This window comes from Euprymna scolopes, chromosome 6 (genome assembly GCF_053919585.1).
Source record: "Euprymna scolopes isolate OS-2025 chromosome 6, ASM5391958v1, whole genome shotgun sequence".
In the NCBI taxonomy this organism is placed as follows: Eukaryota; Metazoa; Mollusca; class Cephalopoda; order Sepiida; family Sepiolidae; genus Euprymna; species Euprymna scolopes.
Genome location: NC_136487.1, coordinates 112209327 through 112228112, shown reverse-complemented (window position 1 = coordinate 112228112; position 18786 = coordinate 112209327). Strand labels below are relative to the sequence as shown.

The following is an 18786-nucleotide window of genomic DNA, read 5'->3' as shown; positions in this document are numbered from 1 at the left end:
CAGTGTTATGTTTAAGAATTTATCAGTTAAATGCGCGTGCGCGCGCGCACACACACACACACACACACACACACACACACAGATCTATTATTTTATTTGTATAGATTGAAAAGTTTTATAATAAAAAAAAAAAAAAAAAAAAGGAACCATAATGAAAGTAGATTTCCAGGCAATGCTAAATTAATATAGGTAGTTATTGTTCAACCTATATGATACCAGGATAATGATGGCTAAACTTTCTACACTGATCTGGTTTAAAGTACAGATGTTAATGTACGATTGAAATGAAGACATTAAAACAAATGCATTGTGTGATATTTCACGGTCAAAGGCAGAATCGTTACAATTGCACTACTCACGACGTCAATGTTGCCTTGACCATGAAATAGCGCGCTGTGTATTTGTTTTACTTCACTGTCTTGATTCACTAGTTTGTACATACTCGGGAGTTTTTATATTTTCATTTTTGTTTCACTGAGTGACCATTCGGTAGTCTTGCCTCGTCCACCTTTTATCTTTTTCTTAGTAAATTTCTGGTGCAAGTCCAGAGTTCAACCTAATTAAAAATCAAAAATACAGAAAATCTTTATGATGTACGTGCCCGTCACGGAACTAAAATGGAATCTTGCAAAAATCACGTAAATTGATTTTTTTTTTTTTCTATTAAGAAAATCAAATTTTGTGAAGAAGCGAGACGACGTTGTTTTGATCTGTTATGTTTAATAAAGGAAGACAATTCGATTCGAACTACCGAGATCAAAATCATCCTTGTAATGGCTACGATTTACTATTAAAATCGTAAAAAAAAAAAAAATATATATATATATAATTACCTGATCAATTTACGTGATTTTTGAAATGACATTTTCGTTCCGTTACAGGTATGTACATCATGAGAATTTTTTTTTTTTTTTTAATTAGGGTGTACTTTGAGTTTGCACCAAATTTCTTGTAAAAAAAAAAAGTAGGTGCTTGTGTTAAGACAAATCGATTACGTACTTGTGTCGGAAATAAAATATTCCTTTTTGAGTGGCGCCCGTCGCCCCTGTGTGTAGACACATACCGTCTACTATATAAGGTCCAAGAAAATGCAATTTTACCCAATTTTCCGTAAAAATGGCTTAACTATAAATAACTTTCTACTCAATGATTTTTCGTAATTTTTGGATATATCACAATTTTCGACATGACAATTATGTAATATTGTTTATGCTTAAAACGGTATATTTAAAAAAAAAAAACTGATTTGCCGACTGTATCTTAACAAGCACTATAAAAAATTTACAATTGGGAGAAATAATTAAATGAAAAACATGTTAAAATACTGATAATAAAATCGCTTGGATATTTTAACGCTTGGATATTTTAAATGAAATTTAAATCCAATAAATAGTTTTTTTTTCTCTCTCTTAACTATTAAATTTGACCTTAAGGCTCAGATCCTTCTTGATTGGAACAATTTTCATTTTTGTCTTATTCAGAGTACCCCTTTTTGGAAAGTTGAATATTATTGATATAAAAAACAATCTTGTGTCTGTTTATCCTCGTAAGATTATGGATATGGTAATAACATTAAAAAATAGTAGCTATTGCATGCTGGTCCTTTTTTTCTATTTTTTAATCGGATTTTTGTGAAGTTTAATTGAATTACTCAAGGTCATTACATAATTGAGTAAATTTGATAAAAATAATATACTTAAAAAAATATGTTAAATAGTTACGTTTTAATGTGAATTGTCACAGACGATATGGTTGTTTGGTAATTTTGTTACATAGAAGATTAACGTTTGTATTTAAAACAAGACACATTTGATCCTTGAACATTATTTTTTTAAGTTAGTAGATAAGTTTGTATTTGTTATAATTTACAGTGATACACGTTTATATGCTATACTTATAATTTATTCAATAATCAACCTGTTTAATAGTGTCACAGCTGTGACACTGTCAATTTCTTCCCCAGCCTTGACCGTGAAATCTCACCGAATAATGCATTTGTTTTAAGTAGATCTCTTGATTTCACTAAGTTTTACTACAACAAATTTGATTATTGCCTGTTCACAATTATGTGTCTGTCTGCTTATGTTATTTTTTTATATTTGGTCATGATTAATAAATATAAAAACAAAGCTTTTCTCAAGATAATGGAGTTTCTAAATATGGGGCATAGTTTCGGTGTATATTGTACTGTAATATACACACACACACACACACACACGAGTCATTTCAAAGGTAAAGCCTCCGATATTTTAATTAAAAAAGTTGAAGAACTACAAAGACCATTAAAACGATCAACCTTTTAGGCTCCAGAATTTATATTTCTACAAAGTCACCACCATTCTTAATGCATTTTTGCCAGGAATTCTGTGACACATTTCTGCTTCTAACGCACGTCCATGACAGGGTTGCTTTCTCACACCTTCAATATTTGCAAGAGACGAAACTTTCAAGTCATGAATGCATAAGTTCGGTCATCATAACAGTACAATTTGCAATGCCTTCAGATCCATTCTGGCGGAATCAAAAAAAAAAAAAAAAATAGGAGGCATTATTTTTGGAATGCCCCTTGTATATAACCATGGTTGTAGACAATGTTAAGAATAAACTGGGAATATTAAAAAGAATTAAGGTAAAAAAAATAACATTCTGATATTTTTGGGATCTCTTAAATACTTCATAGATTTTGATCTGTATATTCATTCCATGAGATTACGCATACATGCATCTTACTTTTATTCATTTATTACATTTTATAATAGTCAGTTTTTGGAGTGGCACATCAGGATGTATACATTATTGAGTGGGAAGCCGGTTTAAGTGACACTAGTTGAAATAATTTTCAGTAAATATAGTTTTTAACTCCCCTCAAGGCATATTCGATGTTTTCCAAGAATCAGTCAGGTCTCCTGTGTACTTCTGCACCAAGCCCTGAATCTTTTAGCATTTTTCTTATTTTTAAGTTATGACTGAAATAAACTTATTACAGATGTCAAATCCAACTCCATGATGTTGTTAAAATGATTTTTTTTTTTTTTTTTTTTTTTTTAAAGAAGGGTGTTACTACTTCTCAAAGTCCAAAGACCATTCGAGGGTAAGGGTTAATTAGTGTTAGGTGGTCACTGAGACAACAGCTTAATGATCATTGGTGATGGAAGTTGGGTAGAATATGATTATTTAAGAGAGACATCAAAAACTTGTTTACATTTAACTTGAAGACTAACATGTTGTACTCAGTATGCCAGCGAAACCAAGTTCCACAGGTAGGCAGTTCTAGGAAAGAAACTTTGTTCATAGAACCTGTGTCCAGATTTAGGTACAGATAGAGAGTAGGGGAACTTATTAGTAGTGATTGTAGCTATACAAGTGTTTCTTTTTGAAAGTTTGAAGATAAGGAAGAGAGTTTGGCCCAGAATGATCCTTAGGGTATAACCATGTTGATACTTTGGACTTTTGCCCATCAATTACTACTTGTATAAACCTATCGGATAGAAAGTTTTTTTTTTTATGGTTGAGAAGACATTTCCAGATATTCCATGACTGGAAATCTTTTGAAGTAGATCTTTATGCCAAACTTTACAAAATGCCTTTGATATATCAAGAGCTATTGCTCTGGAGAGGAAGCCCTCATTGATGGATTCACTGATCTTATATGAAATTAGTCAGTACAGCTGTAGATCTTGCAGGACGGAAACCATATTGCTTGTCACTGAGTAGGTTGTTTTTGCTGGGGTGGGCAATTTCTCTATTTAGCACGGATTCCAGTAGCTTACTCATGACACACAGAAGACTGATTGGTCTGTAATGAGATGCAGAAGACTGATCTCTAGTGTTTTTAAATACTGGGCAAACTAAAAAGGTTTTCCATCATGTTGGGAAGCAGTTCACCTTTGGGCATTGATTTAACAGCTTTGCAAGAATGGGTGCCAGTTTTAATTGCAGCTTTTTGAGTACTATAACTAGAATATTATCAGGACTAGGTGCTTTGCTAGCATCAAGGTTCTTGATGAGTTTGACAACATCTCAAACAGATATGTGAATGTTGCTCAGATTATTTTAATTCTTTTGAAGAAATTCAGGAGGTAGGTGGTCCAGATCACATAGGGTTAAGTTTGTTGCAAAGTTCTTGGCAAAGAGTTTGGCTTTGTCAGATGCTGACAAAATCACCACAATCCCATTGATAATGATCAAGATAGAGGATGTGCATCTGTTCAGAATCTTGTTTGTTATTTACCAGAACTCATCAGAGCCAAGCCTCTGTTCTATTTTGAACTTGGTAAACTGAGCATGTGACTCTCATGTTTTTTATAATCCTTATGCAGTGATTGCTGGCAGTCCTAAAGGTAACTTTAGTTTCAAAACATCAATTACGTTAAAAGCAATTGAAGTAGTGGTTTCTCTGAGCAATGGCAGCAGCATATTCAGGACTGTACCATAGCTGGCTGTTCGGTTTTTGTTGGAATGTTTTGGAGCATATATGTCTATTTTTTAACCAACATCAGATATTATAGTGGATGCATTCTTTTTAAACATAGTGTAGAAGTAGTTTTGATATGAAGATTCAAAAACTGTCCCAGTCAGCCATCGAGTATCAATATATTGTTCAATGGAGCGCAATAGTTGGGGTTTTGTTATACTGGGTTTTTATTTTTATTGTGACAACTGAATGATCAGAAGATCCTAGCGGAGATATAACTGAGGATGAGCACAGTTCAGGCTATGTAATTAGAAAAACATCTAAAAGACTTGCAAATGTTAATCAGCATCAGATACCTGAGTGGGTTCCTTAACTATCTGTGTTAGGTTATAAGCAAGAGAGAAATCATGACAAGACTTCCCCATCATCTGTTTTGTTTGAGTGGACTAGCCATTCAGCATTGTGATCATTGAAATTTCAGTACTCTGAGTAATGTAGTTTTATATGACAATCCATCTCTCAAACTCAAACACACACACACACACACTGGAAGAATACCTGTCCTAGGACAGGCAGGACTGTCCTCCCTCCTTTGAGCAGAACAAAGATTAAAATCAAGATATAAACCTCACATTTAGAATCCTTATTTTAATTTGAATCAAAATCTATTTGATTTTGATTCTAAAATATGGCTAAAAGTTAAAGAGTCTTAAAGAAGAAATTGAAATTCAGGGAATCTTGCTTAATTGTTCTACAATGACAATGGGTAAAATTCAATACAAATTTAATATATTTAAAATTTCAAATGGAAAGTTGTGATTATAATACTCCTTAAAAACTTTAAGATGCCCCAAAGAAACTGAAATTTGGCAAATATGTATTATTTGATGTCTTTTACTAATACTTTGAATTTCATAAAATTCGGAAGTTTTATTTGAATTTTCACAAAGGGCTTCTACCACCTTTTACCCGTATGCATAAAACTAAATGAAATTAAACATGGCATACATTTGGACTCCTTACGCCAAGCAACTGTTCCAAAATTCGTAATGATTAATTAGTTTAGGAGTGAATCCTATGCATAGAAATATATAAACATATACACACATCTAACTTCATACAGAGATTTTTTTTTTATTATTAAAAGTTAAAATGAGACTATAGATTGAAATAGGTATCTATTTGTAAAGTTAGGCCATTTATCACACAACAGTGAGATTAAAACACCAAATTCATATTAAAATAGAAGAATAACTTTCTAATATACTGAGGAAGTATATGCAATTGACGTCCTAAAGTTGGATTTTTTTATCTTCTCCGTTTTCCTGCCCAACGCCAGGACACTGCTTCTGTTAGTAACAAACAAATATCTATTCGAATTAATAATAGATCTATAAATAGTGGTCGGTCAGCACAACTTTTCATAAATTTTTTGTAATGAACGAATTACTTAGACATTTTTTTTATACTAAAAATAGAGACAAAATGAGAAAACTTTAAGTATCCTTGGCATTTCTTGTACTAAGATAAAAATGTCTGAGACGAAATTATCAAGTTTTGACTGTATTTTTATTTATTTATTTTTTTTTTAATAAAAAATGTTAAATTATCGACCCCCCCCCCATCTTGAGCAAAATCAGAAGGCATTGAATGAATTTTCTGTATTTCTAATTAAATATGCTTTAAAAATAAAGCTTGAATGGACACTTTTAGAGTTTCTGTAAAATAAGCTGAATAATCTTTTTTTAAATTTATTTAAGGTTTTATTTTTGTATATTGGCCAAAATGTCTCCTTTTGAAATAAATAAATAAATAAAATAGTTACCCCACTCATCTCCAAATAGAAACTAAATAGGAAGATACTTATTGTACCAGTTCAATATTTTAATTAAAGTATTTTTATGCTAATAAAATTGGAACCACTTCTCGTGTTTATGTATTAATGCTTCTGTATGTAGCTTCCACATTTTTATTTACTATTAATCGATTACATATCGAAATAAAAAAGGTGATAGCAGAAAGTACTAAAACAAACTTTAAAAAATCCTCTTTAAGATAAGTCACGTAGTGAAATGAAGTGATGTACAAAGTTCAATATTAGAGAGAGAACGACTGCCTAATTAGTATTTGAACTCTACAATGTGACCAGTTCTCCCTCCCTGCATTCGTCATGTAATCAGTTCTGTCTGCTTGCTGATTTTGTACACATGTTTCTTAATTTTATATACCATATTTTTTTAAAGGTTATCATAGATAATTAATCTGATAAATCAGTATTCAATTCTAACTATCCAATTTCCCCACTTTTAGGCCATGTTTTTTTGTTGTTTTTTTTTTATACAAAAAATGTATTTGTTTCAAATAACACTTATTCCATTTGTAAATTTTTTAACTTGTAAAGCGTTACTTTTTATCGCAAGTTTTTAGCTTACCAAATATGATTTTCATCTATTAATGATCAAGTGTAGGATTCAGAAACAAACAATTGACAATATTGTGGGTTCTGCATTTGAAAAAAGAAAAAAAATCCTGAGCCACGCTTGATTGGTACAGCTAGTAATGAATAAATGTTTTTTGATGCGAGAGGAACGCCTACAAACTTTCGGTTTTTAAGAAATGAACTTTAACAATCAACATATAATTTCTGCTTGAATTTAAGTTTAAAGACAAAAGCCATGCATTATGTCAAGGAGCACATTTGAAAAAGAAAACAAACTATTTCTAACTAAACTAACTAAACTAACATAAATGTATAGCGTTAGTTATGTCAACAAGTTTATTAGATATTTAGTTCAAACCTGTTAGAAAAGTGTTTGACTCGATATAAATCTACTAATATCTTTTTTTTTTAATATCTAAATTTTATTTATTTGAAAACGGGTCTTTCTCTAAATTAGCTTTCAATTTTTCACTCGGTTTTATAGAGAAACCATTTTAGTTGTAGTTTTTAAAATTTGCATTTGTATTTCATTTTGCTTAACAAAATCATTACATTTTGAAACATTTCTTGTAACAATTTTAGCTAACTTATTTCACTGCATCACTTTCATGCAAGCGACATTGTCAGCACTCTTTCATATCCCCTTCCTCCTCTCTCTCTATTGCTATTCTTTCTCCTTTTTTATTGCAATTTTTCTATCTATATACTGCTCTTACTCTATTTTTATCCCCTCTCTTTCTCCTTGTTCTTGCTATCTGTTCTTTTTGCCACCCTCTTTGCATTTTCCGTCCCCCCTCTCCAATTTACCCACCATGCACCCCTTTTTATTAAATTTCCTGTTTGATTTAACCAGTTTCCAATGCGATCTAATGATCATCTGCACTTTCACTTTGCCTGTGTCACCTTGTTCTTCACACATTGTGTCACCACAAAAACATCTTTTCACATGCATTCAATTCGCATTTCTCTTTCAGTAGACTTTTATTCGATTCATGATCTATTTATATACTGTTTAATTATCTGGACTCAACTTTCTTGAAAATTGTAATGTGTAAAGTGGGGTCTCCCCATCCCTCTATTCAGAACTTGAATGAGTTTTTGTTCCCTTTTGTTTAAGGATACATTATTTGGTAGAAACACTGATACCACATTTCTTTGCAGTTGTATGCTCAACTGTAATGACTTGTTTGATATGTTTTAGTTTGAACGATTTCAATAGAATGTTAATAACATTGTCTTTGCCCGTCCATTTGCTAATTCTATTTCATTACCACCACATTGTGGTAATTTCCGAATGCATGGTCGCTTATTATTTACAGTAAAATGGCTTGTAAAATAAAACAAATAACTTGAGTGGTACACGCAAGGTCATATTATCTAACAAACGGAAATAACTCAACCCTTCATTTAAAAAAAATTCAAATATATGAAGAATTATAAAAAAAAAAAAAAAAAAAAAGTCTCAAAATTATGGAAACATAAACTTTGGAGTATTAGTTTTAGTATTTTTTAGTATTTTTTTTTTTATTTCTATTTATTCAGAAATTTGGCTCCCACCACTTATCACTAAGGAAAATATCATTGACTAAAGCATAGTAAATTAAGGAAACTTTAACAATTTGAATATTTTGTTCTTCTTTCATTCTAATATTTATAAACCTTTAAATATTTCATAATCGAATTTGGTTCTTTGTGATAACTTTGGTCAAATGAAGAATGTACTGAATCCAAATTATGGTAATATTATTTTATGACTTATATTGACAATGTAACGTTTTGAAGAGATCACTGCATTGAAAACTTTGTGTGTCAAGATATGTCATATAGCTGTCTGCCTCTTTGACACATATAGGGCTCATTGCTAATTTCGTTTGTAGCCATTTGCAATAGCCTCATTGGAATTGGAGTTAAATGTGACTCTTGTTCCAGGGTTCAAATTATGCTACTAGTGTTATATATAGGGGTTTCATTGTAAAGAGAGTCTTAGAGAGAATTTCTTAGAAAGAGTCTTATTACAGTGAGGGATGTTGTCAGAGTTCTAGAGAGAGATAGATGTTTGTTGTAAGAGATTCTTATATATTAAATGTTCATTCTTTAATTGTGTTGAATGGAAGAAGCTCTTGGAGTGAAGGGATAGTGTTCAGACAGTTCGGACATGATGATGTTGAGACGTGTATGTAAAGACATATAACACAAATATATAATACAATTGGACTTTACCTTTTCGTAAGAATCATAAAACAAGACGAGCTTTACAAAAAACACTTGATGGTTTATTCTTCACACGGCCGTGTTCCATCACCAAGAATTCAAAGTCTCACATTTTTTTCTTGAAGTGACGTCTCGCTTCTAGACGTCTGACTCCCCGAGTTTTCTCACTGACTGACTAACTCTAAACTTTTTTCTCTATTCCTAGAACTTTCTATTTTCCGTGACGTCATGACATGTTCTGGACATACGTGTCCAAAACTTTTCCTATTTCTCAGTAACCTATTTATCCAATATGTTAAAAACATTATCTTATAAGCTGCATTCTTTCAATTTAAAATTTCATAACAAACTTGATAGTTAACATTCTTTCCTTGAAATATTTATCTATATTCTAAACAAATGTTTGTTTTACATTTTTAAATTCTCACACGTAATCTATTTCTAAACTAGATTACGAGGTTTGAATTTGTCTATGCTATTTCATTTTCATTTTAAACTAAATTCTCCATTTTTATACTTACATGAAAAGGGGACAGCCCTTATCATGTAACACTAGCTTGAATGATTATCTATACACTGATGATTCCACAAGGATTAAGCCTATATGTATGTACATAATATTTAAATATTTATTAAATATACTACTACTACTACTACTACTGTTGTGGATCTTGCTGTTTATGATGACATCATTTTCTGACATTATCCATTAAGACAGATGGAGGATAACTGGGCACAGCAGATGTTGTCACGAAATGATGCCATCCATCAACTAAGGCAGTTAAGGGAAAAGATCTCTCTAGACTTGAGTGTCTCGTATAATGCTAAAACTGAATGGTTCTTGTTTGTCATCACACATTATTTTGACATGATTGTTTCAACATTATTTCTGTCATCATTGCACAAATGAAAAAAAATCATGTATGCAAATTAGATAAAATTATTTTTATATTTTTATGCTTTTGCTGTATAAATATCAAGTTCCATTCTATTTATACTTAAAAGGAATTTCTTCAATTTTATAATATGAATTTTTTTTAACATAAGTTATTAAATATGTTTTATTTGAAAGTAGGATAAGGATATTTTTCAGAGATAATGACATCTTTTATTGAATATTTAACATAAATATTCTTAATAAAGATTACAAATTGTGATGTATTTTGTTGATTATAATAAAGAATTGAGTTATTTTGTTTAACAGCATATCAACATTTATTAGTAAAATAGTTCCCAACATTAAACAAATATTTTTCTTTTGTAGATGACTTGTCATAAGAAACTTATAAACTGGCAGATTTAAAAGGATTCGTATCTTTTCCAACTCCTTGTTCAATATCTTTGATAACCTAACCAATTAATCTGCCACTATCACTGAAGAATTCTAAAAAAAAAAAAAAAAAAAAAAAAAAATCTATAATCAATGAAACAAATACTTAACATTGCTTATTGTTCGTGGTGTCAGTTGACCCAATTCTTTATAATTTTTTTTTATTGCTTACAATATTTTCTATATTTTCTATTTGAATAAATACTTCAAATAAATCCTTTGTTAAAATAATTACTGTAGGAGTGCTTTTAACCATTTTTATTTTAATAGGATTAGTGCTTTCTAAGTTTGCTTAATAAAACTTCCTAATATTTAGCATTCAATCCAAAAATTTCCATAAAATGCTCAGTCTGCCGTTCCATCATGTTTCCGTTTGAAATAGCATTTTCATCACTAAACAGGCAGATTGACTAGACACGGCTTGAGAATAGCGTTCTTGTGTATTTACTTCATTTATTTACTCCCACTTCACCAAAACGTCAGTACTGGTTGAAGAATTTGTTGAATGGTTTGATTTTATACTGTTTGACATGTCTTGTTGGTGCTTAAAGAATTGAGTTAATTTAGATATTTGCTCAACTAAGCATAATGTGCTGCAAGTGTAAAGCACTTAATTAGAATTAAACTCATTATGATGATGATGATGATGAGATATAATCACAATCAAACAGCAAATAGCATCGAACTTGTTCAATTGAGAGGTGATGAGGGTACTTAATATGATACCTTTAAATATTTGAGAGTTCTGGAAGCAGACACAATTAAATCAACAGATTAAAAGAGATTATTAAAGAATATCTGAGAACAAAATACTCTTTGAAATTAAATTACATAGTATAAACCTAATAAAAGGAATCCCTAGTAAGATATTCTGGACCCTCCATAAGTTGGACTAAAGAACTAGTAAACTAGTGACCATACACAATGTACTGCACTGAAAGAATGATACTGACCAATTCTATGTAAAAACGTTAAAAAGAAGGTTGGTAAGTATAAGTGGTGTGATAAAAGAACTAGAAAAATATGTAAGCCAAAATACGGAAAGGCTGCTGCAAAAGGCATTGTCAAAATGAGCAATACAAAAAGGAGTGAAACTGGAAACAAAAAGACAAAATAAAAAAGCAGAATTTGAAGAGAAGCAACAACAGGGACAATTTATAAGACTGACTGAAGAAATGATAGACAAAAATACATGGACATGTTTATGAAAAGGACACTTGAACAGAGAAACAGAATCGCTACTGACAAACGATCCCATTAGAACAAAGTGCATAAAAATCAAGTAGATAAAACTCAGGAAAGTAAAACAAATGTTGCAAACATAAATTAGAGCCTGTATTGGAAAATGAAAGGCATAAAATAATCTGTGGTATGGAAATTCAAATGGACAAACTCATCTCAGCAAGACGACTGATCATAATAATGGTCTACAACAACAACATAATTGTAGATGTTGCCACCCGAGCAGACCACAGAGTGAAGACCAAGGAAGTAGAAAAATAAAGGAAACGCATGAAGCTTGCCTGAGAATTGAAGTTAACCTGGAACGTGAAAGATCACTCTGATACCAATGATAGTAGTACTAGGAAGAGTTCTAAAAATCTATTTAAAAAAAAAAAAAGCACTAGAAGAAATCTGAATCAAGGGAGGATAGACACCATACACAGCACAAGCACTGAAAACAGTTAAAATATGAAAATTCTTTGAGTGCAGAAATCAATTCACATAACGTGATAATGTTGACCAATCACAGATAAACTGAAATATAATCACACTGCATAAACTCAGCTTGAATATAGAAATAGCATTACAAGAAATTTTGGGAACCAAAATTGCCAAAATAGATAAGATAAATTGTATAATCCTTTCCCTTATAAAAATGGAGAGTTTCTGTTTCAATGTCTATCCTTGTAACCATGTCACTAGTAAGGGTACTGGAGGTAAACGTTTTATCTGGGCTGACGTTATCCCCCTGATAGTCAGGGACCCGAACCTTAGATTAACGACTAAGGAGGCTGTCCTATCAGCAGGTGCAAAGTACTGTGGCTGCTGTATTGCTATTTGGTGAATGGATTCTGAACCATGCAGTAGCTTCTGGTGGGGCCTCTTGATGCCATATTAGTGGGTAATTGTTATGGCTTTACCTTTTCATGCGCTACAAAAAAAATATTTCTTCATTTCTATTTCTTTCTTACTTTCCCTCTCTGCCTTGCTTTAAGCAAGTCTGTTGACCTAGTCCACAAATCCCAAAACTCCATCATGAAAAGTTTCAATAAAAAATACGATTAAACCCGGATCTCCAACTTATAACGTAGATCCCCACTACCATGTCTCCTTCTTGAACATCAGGGGTCTACGTTCTAACCTTCCAGAGGTTGAAACCCAATTACAGGAGACTAAGCTAGACATATTATGTCCAAGTGAAACTGCCATTGGACAGACCATTTCCCTAGAGGAGTTCGTAATTAAAGGTTACTCTAATTTAACTTCCAAATCTGACCCCCAAGATCGCCATGGGCATCGAATATATGCCTATCCTTCATATATATATGAATATATGCTTATCCTTCAGCTAATATTCATATCTGTGGAGACTTCAATGTTCACAATGTGGAATGGTTAACTCACTCAAACAAGATCGATGACGAGGGGAAGTTCTGTCATGATTTTTCCATTGCTTATGACCTAACTCAGATTGTTCACGAACCCACCCGTGTGCCCGATACTGATGGCCAGTATGCAAGTCTCCTAGACCTTTTTCTCACAACTTGCCTTGAATTGTGTTCAGCTTCCGTTCTGTCTCCACTTGGATCTTCCGACCACTATGTTGTATCAGTTAAGATAAATATGAAATGTAATAAGTCCTTAGATGTAACTCTCCATCGTACATTATGTCGATACTCTATCGCTGACTGGGATAGCTTCCGTACATTTATATCAGATCTACCTCTGCGTTCCATGTTTAAAAAGGATGTGTCCTCTATAGTATCAGACCTGACAGAATGGTTAATTGTAGGTATTGACCGTTTCATACCCTCGAAAAAAATCCAGCAAAAACCTAACAGCCAGCCGTGGTTCTCTCCAGAATGTGCTGCTGCCATTGCGCACAGAAATCACTTTTTACATTGCTTCCAACGTAATAGATGTACTGAACCTAAAGCCGCTTTCAGGACTGCCAGAAACCACTGTAAAAAAGTAATAAAGAACGCAAGAGAGTTGTATGCTCAGTCTGTCAAGTCCAAAGTAGCTAAGCAGCGGCTTGGTTCCCACCAGTTTTGGCAGATAGCAAACAGAATCCTGAACAGAAGCGTGTGTTCTATCCCAACTCTCATAAATGAACCTGAGGTCATCTTGTCAGCATAAGACAAAGCCAAACTCTTTGCCAAGAACTTTGCAGCTAATTCTAACTTTTGTGACCAAGGCCGGCAAACTCTAATATTTCCTCCTGTATCAGAAAACATGCTATATGATATACAAATATCTGTACATGATGTTGCCAAGCTAATCAAAAACCTTGATTCCAGTAAAGCAACTGGCCCTGATGGTATACCAATTATAGTACTCAAGACTTCAACCAGAACTAGCACCCATTCTTACAAAACTGTTTAAATGTTGTCTTAAGGAGAATTGCTTCCCGTCACCCTGGAAAATCTCATCAGTATGTCTCGTATTTAAGAATTCAGGTGATCGCTCATCTCCCTCTCAGTACAGGCCAATAAGTCTCCTGTGTGTCATGAGTAAGTTGCTGGAATCTGTTAAATAGAGAAGTAATCAACCATCTCAGCAAAAATAACCTTAGTGACACAATATGGTTTCCATTCTGCTAGATCTGCAGCAGATGTGCTTACAGTTATATCTCATAGGATTAGCGAATCTCTCGATGGAGACTACCTTTCTCGGGCAATTGCTCTTGACATATCAAAAGCCTTTGATAGAGTATGCCATAAAGGTTTACTTCACAGGATCTCCATCTATGGTATAGTTGGAAATGTCTTCTCAATGATTAAATCATTTCTCTCTGATAGGTTAATAAGAGTAGTGGTTGATGAGCAGAAATCAGAAGCTCTCAATATTAATGCTGGAGTCCCTCAGGGGTCCATCTTGGGCCCAACTCTCTTCCTGATCTACATCAATGATCTTTCAACTCACATCCTTACATAATTTGTAGATATTTATGCTGATGACACTACTATCTATGGTAGCACATCTAAGACCATAAATGACCAAATTCTATCCAATTCTCTCTCTTCTGATCTTGAGCAAGTGGTACAATGGGGAAAGAGGTGACTTGTTACTTTTAATGCATCTAAAACCAAGCTTTTATCTTTACATCATCAACACTCTGATCCCCATCTGGCATCAATTGAAATGAATGGCTCTCATCTTGAGGAGGCCTCATGTTTTAACAAGCTTCTGGGCTTAACCTTTACTCCTGATCTTAAATGGAACACATACATTAAATCCGTTGCCAAGGCCACTGGAAAAATGGTGCGATCCTTCTATCAATCCAGTAGATATCTCACTGCTGATGCAATTCTCTATCTATATAAGAGCCAGGTACATCCAAGGATGGAGTACTGTTGCCACATCTGGGCAGGAGCTGCTAGAAATGACTTATTCTGCCTTGATAGAGTTCAAAATGGACTTTGTAGCTTCGTAGGGGATGTCCTTTTCTCTTCCATGCAACCTCTTTCTCATAGAAGAGATGTTGCAAATTTGTCTCTGCTTTATCGTTATTTTCATGGCAAGTGCTTGGCTGAGCTCCAATCTATGGCCCCCCCTTGCCAAACTTTCACAATAAACACCCGTCTAGCAGAAAACACCATCACTAATTTCCCCCACTCTTTATCTGTGCTTAAACCTAAACGTAGATTCCATGAATAAAGCTTCTTTCTTAGAACTGCACACCTGTGGAATTATCTTTCGTTTTCCTGCTTTCCAGCTGACTACAATATAGTTGTCTTCAAGTCTAACGTAAACAAGTTTTTGATGAACCATTCCATATAAGTTAACAAATTTACCGAATTTCCATTATTAACGATTACTATATTGTCTAATTTCTACTGTACACTCTTTAACCCTTGTCCTCGAGTGGCCTCTTGGCCTTGATAAGTGGTGATGCCTATGTAAAATAAAAAAAAATCAGCATCAGTTTGTGCTACAGAAAATAGTCATGAAGAATCAAGGAGGATGCACTTGTTTTATTTTTTTGCTGTGTCACATATGCGATAAAGAGAAAAATACTTGGGTTTTTGCTTTCCCCGTACATTCCCGTATACCCCCCCCCTTTGGCAACGTGTTACAAAAGTAAACGATATTTGCTTTTATCATTAAGTTTCCGTTCATACCCCTACGTTATAAATTGCCTTACCACACCTTTTATTGCATATGTAACACTCGGTATTCAAGAAAACTCCAAAAGTATATGAAAAGGCAGTAACAAAAAACAGTAACTAACAACCGTGACTGCAGATTCAACTACAAAAGTTACTTAGTTCAATCCCTTTTTTTTTGTCTCAATATTACTACTAATGTGGTGGCTATAATCTTGAATTTAGTATTACTTGGAAAACACTCAAGTCACTTCAATTTGTAGTTTGTACAACAAAAACTATTAGTCAGGTATAGTCGTACCAATAAAATGAACACATAGGCAAATAGTGTTAAGATCATGAATCTGATATCAAATCCACAAAAAAAAATATTTGCTTACCAACTTGGACTAGTTGTACTAATACAAAGGCAACAAAGACAGAGATTCAAAATTTGTTGGATCCATGGAAAATATTTAGATAAGTAGGTGGTATATAGAGCTGTGGAGTGGACAGTGGTAAAATTGTACTTAATCCAATACCAGTTGAGTTTACACTTTATATGACCCGAGCTTATTTATTCTTTGATAGAAACTAGATGTACCTAGTTAGGGCTATATTAATCAAAAGTGTCCAGAAGTCACTGAAATTAATCTGAAAAATAAAACTAGTTGAATTTCCACTTTATATGAATGTAGTTTATTTATTCTTTGATATAAGTCAGTCATATTGATAGAAGCTTACTCAAGTGTATGCATAAGCTTTATGAAATATGTAGGTCATAATCACTTAAGTACTATATGAAAAATCGAAATTGCAGGAGTTAAAAAAACAAATCAAAATTACAGGAGTTAAAAAAACAAATCAAAATTACAGGAGTTAAAAAAAACAATCAAAATTACAGGAGTTAAAAAAAACAATCAAAATTACAGGAGTTAAAAAAAACAATCAAAATTACAGGAGTTAAAAAAAACAATCAAAATTACAGGAGTTAAAAAAAACAATCAAAATTGCAGGAGTTAAAAAAAACAATCAAAATTACAGGAGTTAAAAAAAACAATCAAAATTACAGGAGTTAAAAAAAACAATCAAAATTACAGGAGTTAAAAAAAACAATCAAAATTACAGGAGTTAAAAAAAACAATCAAAATTACAGGAGTTAAAAAAAACAATCAAAATTACAGGAGTTAAAAAAAACAATCAAAATTACAGGAGTTAAAAAAAACAATCAAAATTACAGGAGTTAAAAAAAACAATCAAAATTACAGGAGTTAAAAAAAACAATCAAAATTACAGGAGTTAAAAAAAACAATCAAAATTACAGGAGTTAAAAAATAAAGTTGTGTTTTTTGACTCCACATCTCTGATATACCTATAAAATGAGCTTTATAAGCAATATTTGGGTACTACTATTTTATCTATGCATTGCTTGAAGATGAAAGATACAAAACCATACTCAATGGTCAAATATTAGATTTTAAAAAAGGACCGATGCATTCAAAGGTTAACAAGGATGTAATCTGTGCCTGGCAGAAAAGTTCCAAATTCTCACTCATAAAACTGTTTAAGGCAAAAAAACAAAAAACTATTAAATGAACTGATGGTGGTTTGGTGTACAAACAAATTACTTCTATCTTATCTTTTACCGAATTAATTTATTTCGTCTTCCTTCATTTTTCTTTGGGAAAATTTATGAGTTTCTATAAATACTGACCATCTTTTTAACAGTGTCTGAGAATTGTCATTCTCAATATGAAACTGCAGTAATGCTGACTTTTTTTAAAAATAGTGTCAATTTCATTAATGTTCTTTCTGATAATGTTTATATATATTAATTTTTGTTTATTTCTTTTTCAGCATGGGATTGTACCAATATTTGATAGCAGTGACAGCCTGGAATCCAAGAAAAACGGTAACAATATGAAGATTCAGCACACAAGGTTAGTCTTTACATTTTTTTCTTTTTTTGGGGGGTGGATAGATTCTTAGTCTTGCATGATTGTTTAAAAACTTAATGAAGGTGGCATAGAACTGCAATGATAGAAATTTTGCAAAAGTTTTTTAAATTTCCCAATCTAAATTGAAGACAACCACTTTTAATATGGAGTGAAATTTACCATTTTATTTTTAGCATGAACATATTGTGCTTTATTTATTCTTTGATATTTATCATTGCTTATTATCTTCAACCCAAAACAAGAATCTATATCTATAAGTATAGACTCTTATAGCAACTCTAATAATGAAAAATTATTATTAATTAGGGTTGTAAGAAGACTAGCATTTTAACTTTGATACTTGATATAGGAATTTTTCTGTGGCGTAAAAAAATAAAAAATAAAATAAATTGTTAAAATGCACTTATACATTATATGCCATCCGACAGTTTGCAAACTGTTTACTTGTACCTAATTTCATACTTTTTTTTCAGATTTATGTGTGCACACAATCACACTTATACAAGTCAAGTCTTTAAGTCGAATAGGAAAAAATAGAACAATTAGGTGGGAAATGGAAAAACAATAGAAAGTGTAGTGAACACAGATAGGACCAAAATCCAGTCAGAGAGGAGATCGAAAGATTGACGTGATAACTGAAGAAACATGTATAACACTTAAATAAGAAAAAAAAAAAAAAAAAGAAAGAAAATTTGAGAAGTAAAATTTAAGTCATACAAAATCAATGTCTTTTTTTTTTTTCTTGTTTTGTAACATAATTGTGTGCGGTTTTGGTATTTAATTTTTAATATATTGTATTTCCTTGAAAATCATTAAAAAATTTAAATAACAATTTTTAGAATTCTACTATTAGTAGTGACTAAACATAGCCATGACTCGTTGGATCACATCTATAATTTATTCTACTTGGATTTCATTTAATTAAAAATTCATGAGCTGTGACATATCTTTGCAGAGAATCTTTTTGAATACATAAAAATAATAAGTTTGTTTACTCTTATATTTATTAAATTTAATAATCAGTGTTCAGCTGTCTGACCAGTTAAACTCAAATCAAACTGAGACAAACACTTAGAAAGCTGGTTTATAAGAAGGATGAGTTCCATTATGCTTAAATGGAC

The 18786-nt window shown here is 32.1% G+C and overlaps 1 protein-coding gene across 16 annotated transcripts in view; it reads left to right on the top strand.

The window, feature by feature from the left end:
- Positions 1–18786, top strand: part of LOC145277872 (uncharacterized) — a 623323-nt gene that overhangs the window by 315807 nt on the left and 288730 nt on the right. For all 16 annotated transcript variants that reach the window (XM_080129852.1, XM_080129859.1, XM_080129853.1 and 13 more), the window contains one exon: positions 17565–17647. In XM_080129852.1, coding sequence (XP_079985978.1) covers positions 17565–17647 — 83 coding nt within the window. The remainder of the gene's footprint in view (positions 1–17564; positions 17648–18786) is intronic.